The sequence below is a fragment of the Loxodonta africana genome, chromosome 1 (genome assembly GCF_030014295.1).
Source record: "Loxodonta africana isolate mLoxAfr1 chromosome 1, mLoxAfr1.hap2, whole genome shotgun sequence".
In the NCBI taxonomy this organism is placed as follows: domain Eukaryota; kingdom Metazoa; phylum Chordata; class Mammalia; order Proboscidea; family Elephantidae; genus Loxodonta; species Loxodonta africana.
The window spans coordinates 193,687,429-193,710,461 of NC_087342.1; the positions used below are offsets into that span (position 1 = coordinate 193,687,429).

At 38.7% G+C, this 23,033-nt stretch overlaps 1 protein-coding gene across 4 annotated transcripts in view; it reads right to left on the reverse strand.

Moving 5' to 3' along the window:
• The window catches only part of MTCL3 (MTCL family member 3), a 56,828-nt gene that overhangs the window by 28,734 nt on the left and 5,061 nt on the right, over positions 1-23,033 (reverse strand). For all 4 annotated transcript variants that reach the window (XM_023558458.2, XM_064290617.1, XM_064290603.1 and 1 more), the window contains one exon: positions 22,057-22,215. In XM_023558458.2, coding sequence (XP_023414226.1) covers positions 22,057-22,215 — 159 coding nt within the window. The remainder of the gene's footprint in view (positions 1-22,056; positions 22,216-23,033) is intronic.

Sequence of the window (23,033 nt, forward strand, 5' to 3'; positions counted from 1 at the left end):
AGGCTGGGGGAGCTAGGTTCTGATACCAGTAATTCCCACATCATTGTAGAAACCCTCTGTCATAGCAGGCATAGGCTGTAAAAGGTCCCCAGGGTGGAGTAAAGGTTTACACTTGGCTGTTAATTTAAGGTTGGCGACTTGAACCCACCCAGCAGCGCCATGGAAGAAAGGCCTGGAAATCTGCTACCCTTAAGCCAAGAAAACCATATGAAGCAGTTCTACTCTGTAACACATGAGGTCGATATGAATCGGCATCAACTTGATGGCAACAGGTTTGTTTGTTTGTTTGTTTTTAAGGCTGTTAAAGGGCCTGCCAAATTACCAAGACTAAACTGATTGCAATGCAAGACCTTGCTTTTTTAAAAGCAAAGGCATCATAATAAGTCCTTCTCTGATATTCATATAATATCACACTTACGACCTGCAGAGGCTTCAAAGAGCCCTACAAAAGCAACTTTATTTAGGACTGGAAGCTTTCCCAGCTGAGTTTTTTTTTTGTTGTTGTTATCTGAGAAACTGGTTGGGGACTTTTGAAAAAATAATTGTTTAAAAAATTCATTATTTTATGTCTCAGATATGTGAACCAAAGTAAAATGGATGCTTACTAAGCCATGAATGACATCCGCAAACGCAGACATTTATATGCCTTTGACTTTGCTTTCGTTATTGGATTGAGTTCTAAGCCCCACTGCATTTAGCAATTAAAGCACATTTAGAAAGTTATGACTGGACAGTGACAGCAGTTCCTTGTAGCCTTTACCTATAACAAGGCAAAGATAAAATACTGTGGCCTGCATTTATTAGCTGAAATGATGGGTTTGTCCAGTCTTTTCTCGACTGAGTCTCGACCAGCTTCTTACTAATTAATGCAGTGATATTAACATCATTATTGCAACAGCTTTAGAATCTTTTAAGAAAATATGTCTGAAAGTGTCATTAAAACATGGCAGGAAGCTAGGGGGTGTGTATTACATAAAACCAAAAACCAAACCCAGTGCCGTTGAGTCAATTCCGACTCATAGCAACCCTATAGGACAGAGTAGAACTGCTCCAAAGAGTTTCCAAGGAGCGCCTGGCAGATTCGAACTGCTGACCCTTTGGTTAGCAGCTGTAGCACTTAACCACTATGCCACCAGGGTTTCCTGTGTATTACATAGTCATTTAAAAATGATTCTTTATACAACTACACATTTTTAGATATTTCATTATGCAATTTTAAAGGTAGAGTGTTTATTAAATTCAAAAAAATGCACTGAAAGGGAGTAAAAGCCAGTTTCTGGAATAACTGCTAGGTTAGGTTAGAAAATGACAGGCCACAATTGTGTTTTAAAAATTTTGTAATTTGTTGTCAAATTTTAAAATGTGAATAATTTATACATTAAACAAATCCAGATTTCCAATATCTCTTGAAGGAAGGACCTGGTAAAGCTGAGTCTAGATTACAGAATGGCAGTCTTGGGTTGGACTTGAACACTGGGACATACACTTTTCAGTTTGCTCCATCACAATTAACATAGCCAGCTTCACTCATTCATATAACCTGCTTAACCCCTAGTGACATTGGGATTAATGGCATCACTAAGGGGTTGCACTGGAGCAGGGAGTTGTGAACTGCATCCTTTGACACTGTCAGAGTGTGTGACACCAAAATGAACCCAGGGTCTGGGCCGACCTAGCCAGTGCCACCTGTGGAGGGAGGGGCTGCCAAGGCAGTGGTGTCACTAGGGTAGGTGTCACCCTTCACCAGTGCAACAACTCACTGCACACACACCCGTCCTGCCCCCCATCACCTGCTAGTCAGGGTGCAGGGCTGGCGGAAAGGTGGAGAGGAGGGTCTCCGACTTGGCCAGTGGCAGAAAGGAGGAGCTGAGGGGAGCCGCCAGGGGCAGGAGAGGTGTGGCCAGGACTGGCAGGTGGGCAGAGTAGCACTGGGTCATACGCAGAGTGAAGCAGAGCCAGATGGCTTCACCCACCAGAGGGAGGATTCCCCGCCAGCCCTCCTACAGCGAAAGAGGGGGTGACACCAACCCTAGTGACGCCACTGATTGGAATGTTCGGTTTCTGCCCTAGCCTGTTAAGATCACTTATTTGGAAGAAGCCCAAGAAACCCAATCTTCCATTCAGTACCTTTAAGGATTCCCTTCTATACTACCCAGCCCGTCAGAGTTCTTCTGGTAACCAGGAATGTGCTTCCATATGCAACAGGCAGTGTATTCCCTTTTTATCAAAAAAAAAAAAAAACCAAACCCATTGCCGTCGAGTCGATTCTGACTCACAGCAACCCTATACAGATGAGTATAATGGATAAAATGACTTTACTTTGTTCTCAAATCTACTTTAGGTTAGATTCCATATAGTGACTCCAAGAATAAATCTATGTTATCCTCTATATAACATCCCTTCAAATATTTGAAGAGAATGATCACATTGCAAGTATCTTCATCTCTGGTATTTACAACTCCCCAGTTCTCTCAAGCATTCCTCATGTGATAGCTATGTCATATTTAGCTTATGTTTTCATACCTACCTTATGGTCAACTACATTCCTTAAGTGTTTTTTGTATAAACTAATCACTAATCTGTTGCTATTGAGCTGACTCTGATTCCTAGTGACCCGATGTGTGTCAGAGTAGAACTGTGCTCCCTTGGGTTTTCAATGGCAGGTTTTTTGGAAGCAAGTTGCCAGATCTTTCTTCCAAGGCACCTCTGGGTGGACTCAAACTTCCAACCTTTTGGTTAGCAGCTAAGCATGTTAACCATTGGCACCACCCAGAGTGTCCTTTGTGTAAATAACTGTGAATATATTTCTCTCCTTTTGCATTTGTGTGAATTTTTAAGACAGAAACCAAACTGTAGGATTTCACATATATTCATATTAAATTTCATCTTACTGATTTGAGTTTATCACTCTAGTATGTTGACATCATTCTGGTTTCTTATTCTGTCTTTGCCTGTATACCTGACTGCTAACAAGGGTAATTCCTTCTGTACTTTTACTAGATGATCACCGGTATTTACTAGAGATATAATTGAAAAAAAAAAAAAAAATGAAGTACCCTGAAAACAAATGACATAAGAAGAAAGACTGAATTAACATCTTGTTACAAATTAATGAAAAAATCATGAATAAACCATGACAATCACAATCTCGGTAACATTAATCCATGTACCAAGTAAGTAAAAATCATGAGTAAAGCATGACTATAGAAGATTTTTCCTATGGATCTTAAGTGGATTGAACAAAAATCGTGTCTCTCTGCTTTGAGCCAAAGATATAGCAAATATTCTGAGGCGACTGGCCCTTTCCCAATTTTGAAGATACGGAAACTACACGCAGGGCAATAGATTTTATAAAAAGTTCACAGAGTATATTTAAAAGAACAAAGAGAGGACCCTAATCTTTTAAAATCAAATAACGTTCATGGAGTATGTTTGTACGTGTATGTGCACTTCATAGTGCAAATGTGTGTGGATGCATTTTGTGTGTGCGTATCTGTGTGTGTATGTGCCTGTGTGAATGTGTATGTTTTAGGTTCTGGAAGGAATTTCAGCATGCTAAAAATTGCTCAGTGAATTCTAAAACACATCAAGGACAGTCACAATCTTTGTAGCTTCTATCCATGTACTAAATAGGCAATTTTGAAATCTGTTACAGACATCAGAACACATGCCTGTTAAACATGTTAAAATTTGATTTTAATTTCTATTAAGGAGCATCTTAATACCCTTTGGAAGTACAGTCTATTTGATCGAATTAGTCAGCTCCTTTCCGAGTTATTTCAGAATAAATACACAATCACTAAATTTCTGAATATTTAGTAAGTGCTCTATTCTAGACTAAGTAAAATACTTAGCCCCTTGATATAATGCTAAATAACACACGCATACACACAATTTTCTTTAGCCTTTAACTATCAGCACTAAGTGAGAGCTACACATATAACAGTGCCTTAATAAATAATAAGTACCTGGGGAATACATGCATGAACAAAGAGCATGAGCTATTGCTGGAATAGAAACAAAGTATGCCACATATTAAGGAAGTTATAGAAAATAATCTATGCCACCAGGGCTCCAAAATGAATCAGATTAATTTAATTTTTTAATTTTACCCGTTCATACTGTTACACAAATTGACAAACTTCTGGGTTAATATGACATCAGCCTATCATTTTCTTCCATCTTCCTAAAATGTGTTGTGGTTGCTGTGTGCTTTTGAGTCGATTCTGACTCATAGTGACCTTTTAGTGAACCTACAGGACAGAGAAGAACTGCCCCATAGGGTTTCCTAGGCTGTAATCCTCACGGGAGCAGATCACCAGGTCTTTTCTCCCACAGAGTGGCTGGTGGTTTCAAACCAATAACCTTTCATTTAGCAGCCAAGCGCTTAACCACTGTGCACCCAGGGCTCCTGTGTAAAAATATACTTGAAGGCAAATATAAAAATGTAAACACAGTAACACTGGGAACTAAGGGTAACAGTCAAGCATTTGCCAGAATCTGGCAAACATTTCCTTTGACAATAGCACCAGTGAAGTTCAACCAAGAAACATAATCTATTTTTACATGTAGCCTTTACACTCTGTAACAGAACAAACAGAAATGCAGACCAAACAAAATTATGTATAGGTTTCTTAAAAAATTAAACATAAATTTGCCATGTTGCTGTTGTTGTTAGTTGCTATTGAGTCAATTCCAACTCATGGAAACCCCAAGTGTGCAGAGTAGAACTGCTCCACAGGGTCTTGAAGGCTGTGACCTTTTTGAAGCAGAACACCAGGCCTGTCTTCCAAGGCATCTTTGGGTGGGTTCAAACTGCCAACCTTTTGGCTAGTTGTCAAGCACTTAATCATTTGCACCACCCGAAGACAGCCATGAAATGTCTAGAAAAGGCAAATCTATAGCTATAGAAAGTAGATTAGTGATTGTCTGGGGCAGGGACTGGGAGGGGAAGAATGTGGATTAACAGTAAATGGGTACCACAGATCTTACTGGGGTGATGAAAATATGTTAACACTGAGTTATTATTGTAGGTGCATAAATTGGAAATTTTACTAAAAAATCATTGAATTATATAGTCGAGGTGAATTAATTATACATGTGAAATATGCGTTAAAAAGTTATCAAGAAACAAACAATGAAGCAGCCAACACTTACGCACACCAATTCAATTTTACCCAATATATGAATAAATCTGCACAGACACTGTTTTAAGAAGCATCTGGAGAAGTGGCCAGCCCATTCGCAATCAGCAGCTTTCTGGTTATTGCACCAATACAAATCAGAACCAAGCAGGGAAGGAGTTAGATGATTAATTTTGCAATGAATAATGAGACATATTCTTTCCTTATCCAGAGTTTCATGGGTAGAAGCATAGGCAGAAATGCCTTGGGAGCACCTGGGGTTTATCATTTTTCATTTATTAAAGGTAGGCAAAGAACAACTACAAGATGCCTCAAATATTCTAAGATACGCATTTTCCTCAAGTCAGAGGGACTGAAAAACCTTGAGCCAATACTGAATCTGTACAGAATGTCTGACATTCAACGATGATTTTTTTTTTAATCGAAGGAAAAATGAGAAGGAGATAAATGTACATTGGGACAAGGCAATTCAATGGGGCAAGGACAGTTTTTCAAGAAATGGTGCTGGGACAGTTGGACAACCACTTGCAAGAATATCAACGTATATCCCTTACCTCACCCCATACACAAAAATTAACTCAAATGAATCACAGACTTGAATGCAAGGGCTAAAACTGTAAAAGTCTTAGAAGCAAACATTGGAGTAAATCTCCTTGATCTTAGGTTAGACAAAAATATCTAAGATGGGACACCAAAAACAAAATGGACTTCATCAAAATTAAAAAACTTTTGTGCTTCAAAAGACACCATTAAGAAAGTAAAAAGACAAACCACAGAATAAAACATTTGCAATTCACATATCTGATAAATGACTTTAATCCAGAATATATAAAACAAAAAAACAATTAGAACTAAACATTAGACAAATAACCCAATTAAAAATGGTCAAAAAACTGAATAAACATTTCACAAAAGAAGATATATAAATGGGCAATAAGCACACAAAAAGATGCTCCATATCATTAGAGAAATACAAATTAAGATACCATTTCACACTCAATAGAATAGCTATACTAAAAAAGAGAGATGGCAAGTATTGGTGAGGATATAGAGAAACTGGAACCCTCACCCATCACTGGTAGAAACGTGAAATGCAGTGTCCAATTTGGAAAAGAGTTTAGCAGTTTCTTTAAAAACTTAAACATGAACTCAACATATGGCCTAAAAATCCTAAGGTATCAACACAAGAGAAACAAAAACTGTATGACCACACAAAGACTTGTACTTGAATTTTCTGAGCAGTATTAATTCATAAAAATGGAAACAATCCAAATATACATCAACTGATGAATATATAATGGATGAACAAATGTGGTATACCTACACAATCGAGTATTATTTGGAAACAAAAAGGAACGAAGTACTGATGCATGACACATCAAAGATGAACCTTAAAAACATTAGGCTAAGTGAAAAAAGCCAGATGCAAAACGCCACAAATTGTATGATTACGATTATATGAAATAATCGGAAAAGACAAAGCTATAGATTCAGAAAAAAGTTTAGTGGTTGACTAAGGGTAGAGTTGAAAATGAAAAGTGGCTGTGAATGGGCATGAGAGGTCTTTCTGGGGTGACGGAAATGCTCTAAAATTGGATTGTGGTGATGGTTGTACAATTCTGTACATTTAGTAAAACACAACAATTTGTACACTTAAAATATGTGAACTTACGCTACATTGAGTATACATCAGTAAAGCTGTTACAATAAAATGCACTGGGTGAATAGAAAATATTTAACTGAAAACAAAAAACAAAAAATATATATATCTCTGGAAAATATTTACTACGAAAAACAGAAGACGGTTTTCAAAAACATTGTATTCTTAATGAGATAAAAACAATTACGGCCTGTATGAACTAAGAACAGATGGTCATAGAGGAGATCAAGCTCTGATGAACAGGGAGCTGTGGGGAATAAGAAAGCACACAAAGGACATTAAAAAATTCAATGCAAGAAGTAAATTTTGCATTGCAGTCTCTAAAGAGGGGGACTAAAATGGTAGAAAACTGATTCAATGATACTGAGGATAAAAAGAAATTGTCCAAGGGCAGAGAGGAAAAGAATAAAAATAAGGTGAAGGGATGAAAAGGTAGTGATAAGAAGTACAAAGTTCAGAAAATCCTAAGAAAAAAAATAGGCCACATACGATTACCAATTCTATACTACAATGAATAAATGTTGATTTTCTGATTAAAAGCTTTCATGGTCAGGGAACATTAATAAACAAAGACCCTTACATAGACCACCACTCATCTGTGAGTCTGTCGTACTGTGGTGGCTTGCATGTTGCTGTGATGCTGGAAGCTATGCCACCGGTATTTCAAATACCAGCAGGGTTACCCATGGTGGACAGATTTCAGTGGAGCCTGCTAAGTGAGGATAGAAAGAAGGACCTGACAGTCTACTTCTAAAAAAAGTAGCCAGTGAACACCTTACAAATAGCAGCAGAGCACTGCCTGATACAGTGCTGGAAGATAAGTTCCTTGGGTTAGAAGCCACTCAAAATACAACTGGGGAAAAGCTGTCTCCTCAAGGTAAAATTGACCTTAGTGACATGGATGGAGTCAAGCTTTTGGGACCTTCATTTGCTGATGTGGCACAACTCCAACTGAGAAGAAACAGTTGCAAACATTCATTAATAGTCAGGACATGGAATGTAAGAATATGAATCTAGGAAAACTGGACATCATCAAAAATGAAACGCACTACACAAAGATCGATATCCTTGGCATTACTGAGCTGAAATAGACTGGTATTGGCCATTGTGAACCAGACAATCATATGGTCTACTATGCTGGGAATGACAAATTGAAGAGGAATGGCATTGCATTCATTGTCAAAAAGAACATTTCAAGATCTATCCTGAAGTACAACATTGTCAGTGATAGGGTAATATCCACATGCCTACAATGATGACAAGGTAATGACTGTTATTCATATTTACACACCAAACACTGAGGCTAAAGATGAAGATATTGAAGAGTTTCACCAACTTCTTCAGGCTGAAATTGATGAAACACTAAATCAAGATGCACCGATAATTACTGGTGACTGGAATGCAAAAGTTGAAAACAAAAAAGAAAAGATCAGTAGTTGGAAAACATGGTTTTGGTGATAGAAACAACACCAGAGATCACAGAATTCTGCAAGACCAACGACTTCTTCATTGCAAATACCTTTTTACAACAACATAAATGGCAACTATACACCTAATGCTCACCAGAGGGAATACACAGGAATTAAATTGACTACATCTGTGCAAAGAGACTATGGAAAAGCTCAATATCATCAGTCAGAACAAGGCCAGGGGCCAACTCAGAACAGACCATCAATTGCTCATGAGCAAGTTCAAGTTGAAGCTGAAGAAAATTAGAGCAAGTGCACAAAAGCCAATATACATCCTTGAGTATATTCCACCTGAATTTAGAAAACACCTCAAGAATGGATTTGACACACTGAATACTAATGACTGAAGACCTCACAAGCTGTGGAATGACATCAAGGACATCATACATGAAGAAAGCAAAAGGTTATTAAAAAGATAGGAAAGAAAGAAAAGACCAAAATGGATGTCTGAAGAGTCTCTGAAATTCGCTCTTGAATGCTGAGTAGCTAAAGAGAAAGGAAGAAACGATGAAGTAAAAGAGCTAAACAGAAGATTTTAAATGGCGGCTACAGAAGACAAAGTAAATATGACAATGAAGTGTTCAAAGGTCTAGAGTTAGAGAACCAAAAGGGGAGAACATGCTCAGCATTTCTCAAGCTGAAGAAATGAAAAGATTAAAGCCTCAAGTTGCAATGTTGAATAATTCTATGGGGAAAATACTGAACGATGCAGGAAGCATCAAAAGAAGACGGAAGGAATACACAGAGTCTGTACCAAACAGAAATGGTCAATGTTCAACCATTTCAGGAGATAGCATACCATCAAGAACCAATGATACTGAAGGAAGAAGTCCAAGTTGCACTGAAAGCACTGGCAAAAAACAAGGCTCCAGGAATTGACGGAATACCAACTGAGATGTTTCAACAAATGGATGGAGCACTGGAAGTGCTCACTCAGCTATGCCAAGAAATATGGAAGACAGGTACCTTACCAACCAACTGGAAGAGATCCACATTTGTGCCCATGCCAATATCAAACAGAAGCAAAATTTTGCTGAAGACCATTCAAAAGTGGCTGCAGCAGTACATGGACAGGGAAATCCCAGAAATCCTGGATTCAGAAGAGGATGTGGAACAAGGGATATTACTGCTGATGTCAGATGGATCTTTTTTTTTTTAATTTATTGTTCTCTTTTATTGTACTTTAGATGAAGGTTTAAGGAGCAAACTAGTTTCTCATCAAACAGTACACACATTGTTCTATGACATTGGTTAACAACCCCATGACATGTCAACATTCTCCCTTCTCAACCCTGGCTTCCCTATTAGCTTTCCTGTTCCCTCCTGCCTTCCAGTCCCTGCCCCAGGGCTAGCGTGCCCCTTTCGTCTTGTTTTGTTCCATGGGTCTGTTCAATCTTTCGCTGAAGGGTGAACCTCAGGAGTGGCCTCATTACTGAGCTGAAAGGATGTTCGGGGCCATGGTTTCAGGGTTTCTCCAGTCTCTGTCAGGCCAGCAAGTCTGGTCTTTTTTTTGAGTTAGAATTTTGTTCTACATTTTTCTCCAGCTCTGTCCAGCACCCTCTATTGTGATCCCTGTCAGAGCAGTCAGTGGTGGTAGCTGGGCACCATCTCATTGTTCTGGACTCGGTCTGGTGAAGGCTGTGGTAGATGTGGCCCATCAGCCCTTTAGACTAATCTTTCCCTTGTATCTTTAGTTTTCTTTATTCTTCCCTACTCCCAAAGGGGTGAGACAAGTGGAGTATCCTCGATGGCCACTCACAGGCTTTTAAGACGCCAGACGCTACTCACCAAAGTGGAATGTAGAACATATTCTTTATAAACTATGTTATGCCAATTGAGCTAGATATTACCCAAGCTCATGGTACCCACAGCCCTCAGCCCAGCAATTCTGTCCCTCAGGAAGTCTGGATATGTCTATGGAGCTACCATGACCTTCCCTTGTACAGGTTGTGTTGGCTCCCCCAGTATTGTATACTGTCTTGCCCTTCACCAAAGTTTCCACTTTCAGATGGATCTTTGGTGAAAGCAGAGAATACCAGAAAGATATTTACCTGTGTTTTACTTACCATGCAAAGGCATTCTACTATGTGAACCACAAGAAACTATGGATAACACTGCGAAGAAGAATGATAATTCCAGAATACTTAATTCTGCCCATGAGGAACCTGTACATAGACCATGGTCAACACCCATGGCAGCATCAGTCAAGAGATCAAATGATGTATTTCACTGGGCAAATCTGCTGCAAAAGGACTCTTTAACATGTTAAAAAAGCAAAGATGTCAATTTGATGACTCAGGTGTGCCTGACCCAAGCCATGGTATTTACAATCGCCTCATATGCATATGAAAGCTGGACAATGAATAAGGAAGACCAAAGAAGAATTGATGCCTTTGAATTGTGGTGTTTGCAAAGAATATTGACTATACCATGGACTGCCACAAAAACCAACAAATCTGTCTTGGAAGAAATAGAGCCAGAATGCTTCTTAGAAGCAAGGATGACGAGACTTCGTCTCACGTACTTTGGACATGTTATCAGGAGGGACAGTCCCTGGAGAAGAGCATCATGCTTGGTAAAGTAGAGGGTCAGCGAAAAAGAGGAAGACCCTCAATGAGATGGATTGACACAGTGGCTGCAACAATGGGCTCAAGCATAACAAAGATTCTAAGGATGATACAAGACTGGGCAGTGTTTCATTCTGTTGTTCACAGGGTCGCTATGAGTTGGAAGTGACTTGAAGGCACCTGACAACAACAACAACATCACATAGATAAGCCCTGACAATATTTTTAAACTGGTTATTCTCTCTTGGCTATGCAGGTCCATTTTTCACCTTTCTCTTCCCTGCTCTTTGCTCCAGGAGACTGACTCCTGCATAGTATTCTACCCAGGCTGCTCCAGCAGTATATTCCTAGTCGAAGTTGACCATCAAAAGGTCCTGGCAGGAATGCTGAGGGCTGGTAGGTAGAAAAAGAAATTGTTCAGGATATGTCTCCTTACTCCTTCACTTTTCAACACCACATGTTTAGCAATAACTAAATTCCCTATGGATGATAGCTCCCGCTGGGTGGACCCTACTCCACTGGTCCAGCTCTCTCTGGCCGCAGTAACACAATTTACTTAGCTCATGTCATCACCTCTACAGGCAGCAATGGCTTCCAAGTGTTGCTAGGCTTCCCTGAATGCCTCAATATTCCTGATTTGTTCCCTTAATCCTTTCCACACCACGATCAATAACCCTCTTTGTTGAAGTATCTTTATTTGAACCATCTGGGGTGAATTTGTTTTCTACTCAGGAGCTCTGACTAATACAAAGAGTGGAAAAAAAGTCCCATAAGTAAAGGGAGAAAATAATTCAATCTACAAGGCAATCAAAGACAGACTAATTTCACAGTTCTCCAATGTAAAACAAATGCCAGAAACTAATGGAACAGAAAGCATGATCTTTAGTTTTGAGAAAAAAAATTCAAGTCAGTAATTCCATTCTGCCATTCATGTGTGAAGGCAACCAAATGTTATTTTCAAAAACACAAAGGCTCAGAAAATAAAACATCCACACACTTTTCTTTGGGTTAAGGGTCGGGGGGAGTCAAGGACGTTATCTAATCAATTAATGGGAAAGTCTCAGAAATGCAGAAATTGTGGTTTAAAATCATTGATGATAAGTACTGAAACTGTTTGAACATATAGAATTGTTTATATGACTAAAATTGCCTATGAAAGCAAAAGATAATCACTAAATTTAAACTATATACTTTAACAGTGAGAATTTAATAGTACAATCTTAGATCTTAAATTAACAAAGACCAGGCAGTAATGTTAGGGGTTGGACTAACTGAAAGGATTCTTAATTCCCTTCATTTTTGATTCTGGTAATTGGGAAAAACTGAGAATCATATAGGTATTACCAAAAACCCTTAAAGTTAACACTAGTAGAATTAAAAATAACATGTCTGCTTTCTATCTCACTGCAGAACATAATTATTCTAATTTAAATTTAGTTGTACCTCGAAATAAGTGAATCCAGTAGCTATATTTACCCTGTAAGACAATACTTTCCATATAATAGAACTTCCTAAATGCACAAGGACGGATGTTACTAGATAAAGATCTATGAAAATATTTTCTTTCTTGAGCAAGCAGGCAGTGAATACAACCTCATACCAACATGTTAGTTGCTCATTATGTGCTTGAATAATCAATTGGGCTTCCTAATTTTTCTATTATTATTCAAGGTTTTTGGCCAACTTAATGGTATGAATGCTTACTCTGTGAAGAGCAGAAAACACAATGTAGTTAATTTTATTAACCACTTACCACTACAATTAATTGGCTAGACAAATTGGAAATAACTGAACTAGCCAGCAGATGAATATAGAAGAGTTTAAATTTTTAATATTAAGTGTTTCTGAGTTGAATCATGCTGAATATAAATGGCCCCATTAAGTGAAATATATAAGTACAAAATGGAAAATGTCAGGAGAGAAGCTAAATGGTTATCTACAAATGTCATTATCATCTGGATAAAGATCAGCTTAACTGACCTTGAAACGTAGTGGTGGAATTAGAGCAGAGACATCAAATAAGTGATTGTATTGCCATTAAAATACAACCAAATTTAAAATCTTCTAGACATATGAATTTTCAATTTGGAAATACTTCCCGAAATACTGTGAAATTGCAGGTTATACTTACCCAAGAGTAACTCAAGTGCTGGAAAACAAAGGAACTGAGTAAATTCTAGTTTAAGGAGCTAAACCTGAGCTTCCCTAAAAGCAATCTTATCTTCTCAAACACCTCTTCCCTCAGCCAAGCACTTATTGACGGTTTTTATATGCATGGCAGTATGTGTGTGTGTGAATTAAATAGAAAAAATGGTTCTTCAATTCAGACAGCATAGAATTTAGCTGTGGAGTCAATAAATTCTACAAAGCAATCTATAGTATCTTGTGCTTAATTCTCATAAAAAGATCAGACTTAATGGTCTGACTGAGCTTAGAAGAACCCCGGCAGTCATGGTCCCCAAACCTTCTGTTGGCCCAGGACAGGAACCATCCCAAAGCCAACTCGTCAGACATGGATTGGACTGGGCAATGGGTTGGAGAAAGATGCTGATGAGGACTGAGCTACTTGCATCAGGTGGACACTTGAGACTATGTTGGCATCTCCTGTCTGGAGGGGAGCTGAGAGGGTAGAAGGGATTAGAAGCTGGCAAAACGGTCACAAAAAGAGACTGGAAGGAGGGAGCGGGCTGTCTCACTGGGGGGAGAGTAGTTGGGAGTATGTAGTAAGGTGTGTATAAGTTTTTATGTGAGAGACTGACTTGATTTGTAAACTTTCACTTAAAGCACAATAAAAATTATTAAAAAAAAATAAAGTATCTTGTACTTGAATATTTTTGATCAAAGAGCTGCCCTCCTCTCTCTGCTCGGGTGTTTCTCTTCAGGAAAAATATTCACAGAAACATCAAGGGAAGAGAGAGGCATTTAACCAGACAAATTAGCATATTCAGCTGTTTATGAATGTAGAGGCAGACAGTGTAGCTGCATTATCTGTGTGTCCCCCAAACTTGCAAAATTCAAGCTAACAGATGGTGATACAGTAGCAACTAAGAACATGCCTAGTGGAAGACAGAATGGAATAGGTGGAAGAAATCATAATAACATTAAAATGGAGCGAAATGTAAAGAGGAGCTTAGGAAAGCACGGGAAAAGAGAAAACAAATGTGTTCAAAGGCCTGTATAAGAGAACTGGAGTCACAGATGTTGGATATGAAATTTCAAATTCATGAACTTCAAAATTCCTTTTAAAACAAGGTACGGTACTGTCGCGGACTGAATTATGTCCCCCCCAAAAATGTGTGTATTAGCTTGGTTAGGCCATGATTCCCAGGATTCTGTGGTTGTCCTCCATTTTGTGATTGTAATTTTATGAGGAATAGGGTGGGATTGTAATACCAGCCTTACTCAGATGCAATGCAAAGGGAGTTTCCCCGGGGTGTGGCCTATACCACCTTTTATCCCTCAAGAGATAAAGGGAAAGAGAAGCAAGCAGAGAGTAGGGGACCTTATACCACCAAGAAAGCAGCACCAGGAGCAGAACACATCCTTTGGACACCGGGTCCCTGCTCCTGAGAAGCTCCTAGACCAGGGGAAGATTGAGGACAAGGACCTTCCTCCAGAGCTGACAGAGAGAGAAAGCCTTTCCCTGAAGCCGATGCCCTGAATTTGGACTTGTAACCTACTAGACTGTGAGAAAATAAATTTCTATTTGTTAAAGCCAATCACCTGTGGAATTTCTGTTATGGCAGCACTAGATGGCTAGGACAGGTACATACACACAATGGAATACTACACAACAATAAAGAACAATGATGAATCTATGAAGCATCTCATAACATAGATGAATCTGGAGGGCTTTATGCTGAGTGAATTAAGTCAATCACAAAAACAAAAAATATTGTATGAGATCATTACTATAAAAATTCATTAAAAGGTTTTACACACAAAAAGAAAAAATCTCTGATGGTTTCAAGGGATGGAAGGGGCAGGAGGGAAAAATACTAAATAGACAATAGGTAAGTGGCAATTTTGGTAGAGGGTAAAACAGCACACAATATAGGGGAAATCAGCGCAACTTGTACAAGGCAAGGTCATGGAAGCTCCATAGATACATCCAAACTCCCTGAAGGATCAAATTACAGGGCTGAGGGCTGTGGGGACCATGGTCTCTGGGACTTTCTAGCTCAACTGGCATAAGAAAGTTTATAAAGAAAATGTTCTACGTTCTACTTTGGTGAGTAGCGTCTGGGGTCTTAAAAGCTTGTGAGTGGCCACCTAAGATGCTCCACTGGTCTCACCCCATCTGGAGCAAGGGAGAATGAAGAAAACCAAAGACACAAAGGCAAGATTAGTCCACAGGACTAATGGACCACAACCACCACAGCCTCCACCAGACTGAGTCCAGCACAACTAGACGGTGCCTGGCTACCACCACTGGCTGTTCTGACAGGCTCACAATAGGGGGTCATGGACAGAGGTGGAGAAAAATGTAGAACAAAATTCTGACTCACACACACACAAAAGACCAGACTTGCTGGACTGACAGAGACTGGAGAAACACAGAGAGCATGCCCCCCAGTCACCCTTTTAGCTAAGTAATGAAGTCATTCCTGAGGTTCACCCGTCGGCCAAAGATTAGACAGGCTCATAAAACAAAACGAGACTGAAGGGACGCACCAGCCCAGGGGCAAGGACAAGAAGGCGGGAGGGGACAGAAAGCTGGTAATGGGGATCCCAAGGTGGAGAAGGGGAGAGTGTTGGCATGTTGTAGGGTTGGCAACCAATGTCACTGAACAATATGTGTATTAATTATTTAATGAGAAGATAGTTTGCTCTGTAAACTGTCATCTAAAGTACAATAAAAAAAAAATTCCTTTTAGGAGTTAAGTCTTAATCAGCTCACCTAGAGCTCTGTGGCAATAATAATAGCAAAAACAATACTCTGATGTCTATATCCCATTAACATAAAGGTTGGAGTTTTCAATCCACCCAGCGGCTATGCAAAAGCAAGGCCTGGTGAAACGCTTCAGTAAAGATCACAGCCAAGAAAACCCTATGGAGCAGTTCTACTCTGTAACACATGGGATCGCCATAAGTCAGTGGGCAACTCGATGGCAACTAACAACAACAACATATAGTGTGTCTCACAGTTTATAAAGCACTTTCATGCATATTACCTCATGTTATCCCTAAGTAGACTAAAAAAAAAAAAAATACTGGATAGGGAAAATACTTATTTTTCTTTAACAGATGATTAAATTGAGGTTCAGTATTAAGTGGCTTAACTGAAATTACACAGCTATTATGCTGTTAAAAGAGATGGAATCAACAGACCTAAAAATATTTTTCTAGACCTATGTTTCTAGTTCTTACTTCAAAGATTCCCTTTTCATGAGATAAAACAGATTTTTTCTTTCCACACTGGAAGTCTTCTCTTAAGGCTTGTTCAGCATTCTCTGAATATGCTCTGGAACTTGGAGACTCTGGGAGTTTTGAGATCCCTGAAGAAGGCAGGTCATTCGGGGCTCAGAAAGGACATGGCAGTGGCCATGGAGGGGTGGCCTGAGTCCCCACACCATGGCTGTGCAGTTTTGGCTAGCAGAGACCATGCGCTTGGAGCCAGATGGACTTGGGTGGGAACCTGGCCTGCTTATTAGTGATATTAACTTGGAGCCTTGGAGTCTTCATCCATAAAATGAAAATATAAGCAACATAATTATACACAAAGTACAGGGTACACAGACTAAAATATAATTAATACTCTGCACTGATGACTATTGAGCAATTGCACCCTGGGGCAATTATCCGTATCTTTCCAGCCAAGTTAATTGCTGAACTGACCGTTCCAAACACTGAAGGGTTTAAAGCAAATTAAAATGGGTAGTTTTTGAGAGTGACAGGATGTAGGGTCTTCTCTCATTCCCTAAGCCTGCTTCTCATATTTTCTCCCCAAAGCACTCAGAAATTGAATTGCAGAGCTGATGTTCAGAGTGTCAGAGTCGTCCTCTTGTTCTTGAGTTCCTGCCCTCAACCCCCTTTCTGAGAAGCCTATGTGACTTTGTTTTAGAAAACACTTGCTGCCTCTGGGGGATAACTGGGATATAAAATAAGCAAAGTAGAGAACTGGAAGCTTCTAGGAGGTAGGAAATCTCAGTAGACCTCTAATTCGGGAAATGAGGTGAGGCTAGAATTACCCATCTGCTCCTTTCTCATTTTGATTGTACTTCACTAAGCACTATTGGAAAGAGTTTTGATGTGAGACCAAAACGTTGGCAGTTCAGACTCACCAGGTATTCCTTGGAAATCATATGAGGCAGTTCTATTCTGTCCTATAAGGTTGCCATGAGTCAGAACTGACTTGACGGCAACGGGTTTGGTTTTGTTTTTGGTTTTGCCTCTGCAAAATAGGGTCTGAAACACCTCATCCAACTGCCATCCATTCACTCATTTAAAATTAGTTATTGTTTATCAGTTTTGTGCCTGTCCCTTGTCTGGTACTGCAAACACAATGATGAATAAAGAGACTCAGTTCTTACCCTGAGGGAGTTTACAGTCTGGTGAGGAAAACAGTCATACATATTAAGTATGAAATGACACATTATACTACAGAAGAATACGGTCTAACTGATTACATGCCAGGCACTTAAGTGGGTACCAGGGGTCCACAGTGACCAAAACAGGGATGGGCCCTGTTCTCATGGAGCTCACAGTCTGGTGTTTTGAGGGCTTCCTAAGAAAGTGTACATCAAAGTACCTGGTACAATACAGCATATGGTATAGTACAGCTATTATGAAAATATAACACATATAAAGCTTTTTTAATCAGACTTGGCCTAAGTTTGTCTTTTACTGTGAACCATTTCAAATCCCTTTTTAAGGTAGGTGGGATGCAGAAGTCAGAGAAGTAAACAAACCTTCAATAACTATATAAAAAAAAACCCAGTGCCGTCGAGTCGATTCCGACTCATAGCGACCCTATAGGACAGGGTAGAACTGCCCCAGCCCCACAGTTTCCAAAGAGCGCCTGGCGGATTCGAACTGCTGACCCTTTGGTTAGCAGCCGTGGCACTTAAACACTACACCACCAGGGTTTCCCAATAACTATATAAGTAACATATTTCTATGGGGATATTTTAACACAGGTAAGCTGCTCGTGTCTCAGGGAAATACCACTCAGAGTTCAGCCTAGAATCCTTAGACTATGTTAAACTGGCCTCTAGCAGAGTCCAGGTTTGGAGACTTACCCCAATTGGTCACGTTTTATCAGGAAATGCAGTGAACATCTCAACGTGTTATTATCGACAGATATTTTAAATGAGAACCACAAAAGTATTCAGTTGCAAATATTTACACAGGTAAAACCCACATTTGTACAGTGATTTGAAGCCATTAAAGCTTCAAGTATACAAAGTTCAAAATGGTAGCCCATAAAGGAACTGGGATCTGATCAACTATGTGGCATTGGATGTGGGGTGTGCAATGCTGACATGTATTTTTATGTAAGTGATCAGAAATTTGTTACAATAAAAGTTTCAATGTGTTTCACGAAATAATCCACAACTGATCAGTGCACTATTATGTTTCTGCTGAGGGGATGCCATTTGGGTAAAAGTAAAGAGCCACTGACCCAAGATGGCATGTTAAGAATCACTTCAGAGTACAAGCAACTGCTTATCCAATTTCATGAAAAAAAATCCAATAATGTTTATAAATTTTAAGTAAATACATCTTTAAAAATCCATGAATAACACATCATATATACGCTGGAAGACAACTTTCTTATGCTTACCTGGCACACAGTTTCTTGCTTTTAATGTTTCTATTATTCCTGCCCACATTATTTAACAAACTATTAGCTCTGAGAAGATATAACTAAAGTGATAGTTTTTAATTGATACATTTAAAAATATTTATGGCAATTTCTTTTTAAAACACCATTGGCCACTGTTCCATTTATAAATAAATAATCAGATTCAGGGGAAAATATTGAAATGACAAAGAAATCTCCCATGAAAACTACCTCTTGGGCTGCTTCTTCACAGATTTATTGCTTAACATATTTTTCTGACTCTTTATAAAAAAAAAAAAATTATAGCTTAGATAAATATGGCCTATCAAAACCAAGTGTAGTTACGGTGAGTTACTTATTTTATATAAGATGACAGATAGGTAAATATACTGGGCAAGCATTTATCTATTAAAATACTCTATCTGGAAAGAGAATCTGGTATATAGACATACTTTCAATGTACTCTTAAAAAAAAAAAAGACATCACTGTTGAAATTTATAGTACAAATTATTTTTTGTGTTCTAGAATGAAAGTTTCAGGGTAGATAGGAGATACTAACCAAGTGCATAGAAAATAAAAGTCCCAAGATAGATAGTGCTATTGCAATAGGCCATTTAAGAGCTCTCTAGAGCAAAGACTGAGAAAAGTTAAAACTATTTTCTTTTAAGACTCTTGCGTGACTGTGAGGGATGAGGGAACACAAAGGGTGCAGATTCTAAAATGAAAAAGATCTAATGAACAGTTTTCCTTATCATCATATCTCAGTTACTGTTTCTTCCTTTTCCATCTTCAAAGGTTCTCTGTTGGTGATTTGTTCGCTGAAATGTATGTCATTAATGCTTCTCCAAGCACCATACCTTAAAGTTTATACGAAAAAATTTCTTCATTCTGAAGCACACAGGGGGTTTCAGAGCTTTGAAAATCAGCAGCAGAACTTCAGGAAAGATTGTGACCCTCAATTTAACTGTGACAAAAACTTCCCCTTCACAGAGAATGTTTTCTATAAGGCTTCCTCTATACCCTTACTTTATCCTATTTGTACATTAACCTGTCCTACACTCAAAAAGCTAGCTAATTGTTGTTTCCATGAAATAACAACTTTTACAAAAACCTATATTTTTGTTTGTGATACTGAAAGACAGGCCACCATTTTTCCCAGGTTACATAACGCTAAAGGCATTTTTCTTCAGCAAGAAAATATAATTCTAGTAGCAAGTAGCAATCAATGTATTATAATCTGGAAGCAAATACCATTAAGATTCTAAGACAGCATCCTGAGAGGTCCCTCTTGTTTGCAGTTGGCAGAATATCAGCTATGTTATACAAGCGACGAGTTGCAGTCGACTCAACTAATTATCCTCATCCTGCCTCTGCTCAACTCTTCTTATTCCCAGGTGCCTACCCCATGCTCTCAATAGGAGAAGATAAGCAGATGGATGTGAGAAGGTATACAGATGCCTCTGCAGCCACTAGCCTAAGACCAACTGGTCGATACCCTTGAAGCCAGTTAAACCCTTAGTAAACGGTTTCCAAACTCTAGCAGATGGTCTGTTGGTCCCAGTGGTGCTGTTCAACATCTATATGACTCCACATAAGGGACTAAAATCTGGCAGTTGGAGGACTGTTTCTCCCTGATATATTCTATTTAACATTTTATGATTTTATTCCATAACTAGTGTCATTTCTTCATAATGGAGAGCGTGGCCTGGTTCTATTCTCTCCACTGGTGGAATGTGACAAAGGGATGACAGACTATGTGGTTAACCAAGGACTTGAATATGCTTTCATTTTACAACCAAGGGAGCGGATGGTTAACTGAAGCTTTTGCAAGTCGTACAAGGTCAAGGCAAGCGTCAAGCACAGAGCCCTCTCCCCAAAGCTAGCCAGTTATTGTGGCAGCACAGTTTTATTATTTACCTTCATGGAGGGTAACAAAAACTACTATGCAAAAATCTTACTTGAATGACACATTCCTGAACCAAAGCTAGCCAGTTATTGTTCCTGCTCAGTTTTATTATTTACCTTCATGGAGGATAACTACTATGCAAAAATCTTACTTGAATGACACATTCCTGAATTCTAAATATATTTTTAAACTACTTTTTCTATTTCTGACACTTTTCTGAACACTATGAAGGTCAACCTCAAATGGGTAGAACCGTCCTCCAGAATATTTTCGGTTATCACATTTAGAATTTCTCAGCTATCTACTTTCTCTTTCATCCTCCCCATTTTCATTTCTTTTCCTGTATTTCTCATACAATGAATGATATTTTAGAGCCCACCTTCTTACAAAAAGGCTACTTTACAGTAAGTATCTCTGTATATGTGCTCCTAAATTCCTACACTTCTACTGTTGTATTCTCTAAGCAAGGATTGGGGTTTGGCTTTTATAACTCCAGGGAGAATATGAATTTCCTCTTTGGCATGAACAGATAAGAAAAATGTTCTTTTAATTCAAATTAAATTGCTATTTATTACGAAGCTAATTATTTCTTGATAGATCTCGTCTCTTTTACCCTTCAGTTATTTCCTTTGATCCTGATTCTGTTCTTTGATGGCAAAATCTTTAAATACTTGAAAGAGAACTCCACTCTAAAAGGCAGAACTAAGATGAACTGGTTAGAGTTACAATTAAATAGATTTCAACTCACAACAAAGGAATCCTTTAAACAGAGGTATGCTGTCTGTGATAATCTGAAATACTACGGAATATCTTGAGGGTTAGTCCCTGGTGATGCTGTAAGCATTAGACTATTTGAAGGGCTTTGTTAAGAGAGAATTCAAGCAATGATTGAATTAGATTAACAGTCTTTTCTATCCTAAAAGTTCGTGGTTCAGTGAACTCAATAGTAATGTGACAGGACTAGCTCTCCCTTCAGCTAACACAAGGCTTATCCCTTCATACTCTTGACACCCTCTGTGTTCGGTGTGACTGTGTAATTTATTTAATTAACATATACTTCATTTAATTAACATATATTTAAATTTGGAAATGTTGGTGAGGTAGTGGTTAAGAGCCATGGCTGTTAACCAAAGACTTGGTAGTTTGAATCTACCAGGTGCTCCCTGGAATCTCCATACGGCAGTCCTACCCTGTCCTACAGGGTCGCTATGAGTTGGAATTGACTTGATGGCAATGAGTTTAGGTTTTTTTTTATTTTACCTTTAAATGACCCAAGGATAAAAATCAGTTACAGCTCATATACTCAGCTCATAGAGAGGCAGGACTCAGATAAACTCAGATCAATTGCCTCTGCTCATTATTGTTTGCTGCTCATCTTTAGTATAAAATCATATCTTTGTTAGTATACTGAGCAAGGACAACTGTCCTCTTGCGGTGCAAAAAAAAAAAAAAAGATATTTCAACTGTCATATTAGCCCTTGAGGTTCTGAAAATAGCATGCCGTGAGATAACTCAATACTGACCTCTTTCATTTTTTCTAGTTCATTCTGTAAAGCCTGCTTTGCAATCTCAACTTCTATAAGCTGTTGCCTCAGTTTCTCATTTTCATCTTCTGTTGTTGTTCTCTTTTCTTCTACATTTTCCAATTCATGGTGTAGTCTCACAGATACGTCCTTTGCAACCTAAAATTCAAGAGTTTGTAACAATAAAATATAAATCAATGACAATATAAGTGGGCTACTATGATAAGTGAGCTATACTGAAAGCATTAAGAGCCAATATTTATATAGTGCTCACTGTGTGCCAGGCAGTGTTCCAAGTGCTTTACATAAAAACCATTCATATATACACAATTTAAGCCTCACAACAACCCCATGAGATAGGTACTATTATTATTCTTATTTTATAGATGAGAAAACTAAGTCCCAGAAATTTGAAGTAACTTGCTCAAGGTCACAGGGCTAGCAAGTGACTCTAGACTCTACTCCCTTAACCTCTACACTACACTATAGTCATAAATGTCCTATTGTGTTTTATCATTCTAAAACAACTCTGGAGTGGACACTTCCACTATCGCACTACTCTAGGGTCATAAATGTCATAATGTGTTTTACCATTTGTATAGAAATTTTACATACCCCCTCTAATTCTAAAACAACTCTGTGGGATGCATAATTCCATTACTACCCGTTATAAAGAATAAAAATAGAAGTTTTCCATTCCAAGTGGGGAGTGAGACTTGAATTTTGATCCTATAGAATTCCAGGCGAGTCCTGGGGGTTAATTTTTTTTTTCTTGATGGTATGTACTTTTGTCCCATGTTTTGTGCTCATCTTTTAAAATTTCAAGGTTTGGAAGAGAAATTGAGCTGTCTGGTGTAAAGGCTCAAGACACTGACGGTTCTTAAACCGGGTAGGGAGCCAGCCGAGCCACATAGTAGCCTGAGGGCTGTGTAGGCAACCTCTGTAAAAGGGTCTGCTTCTGCATCTCCAAAATGATG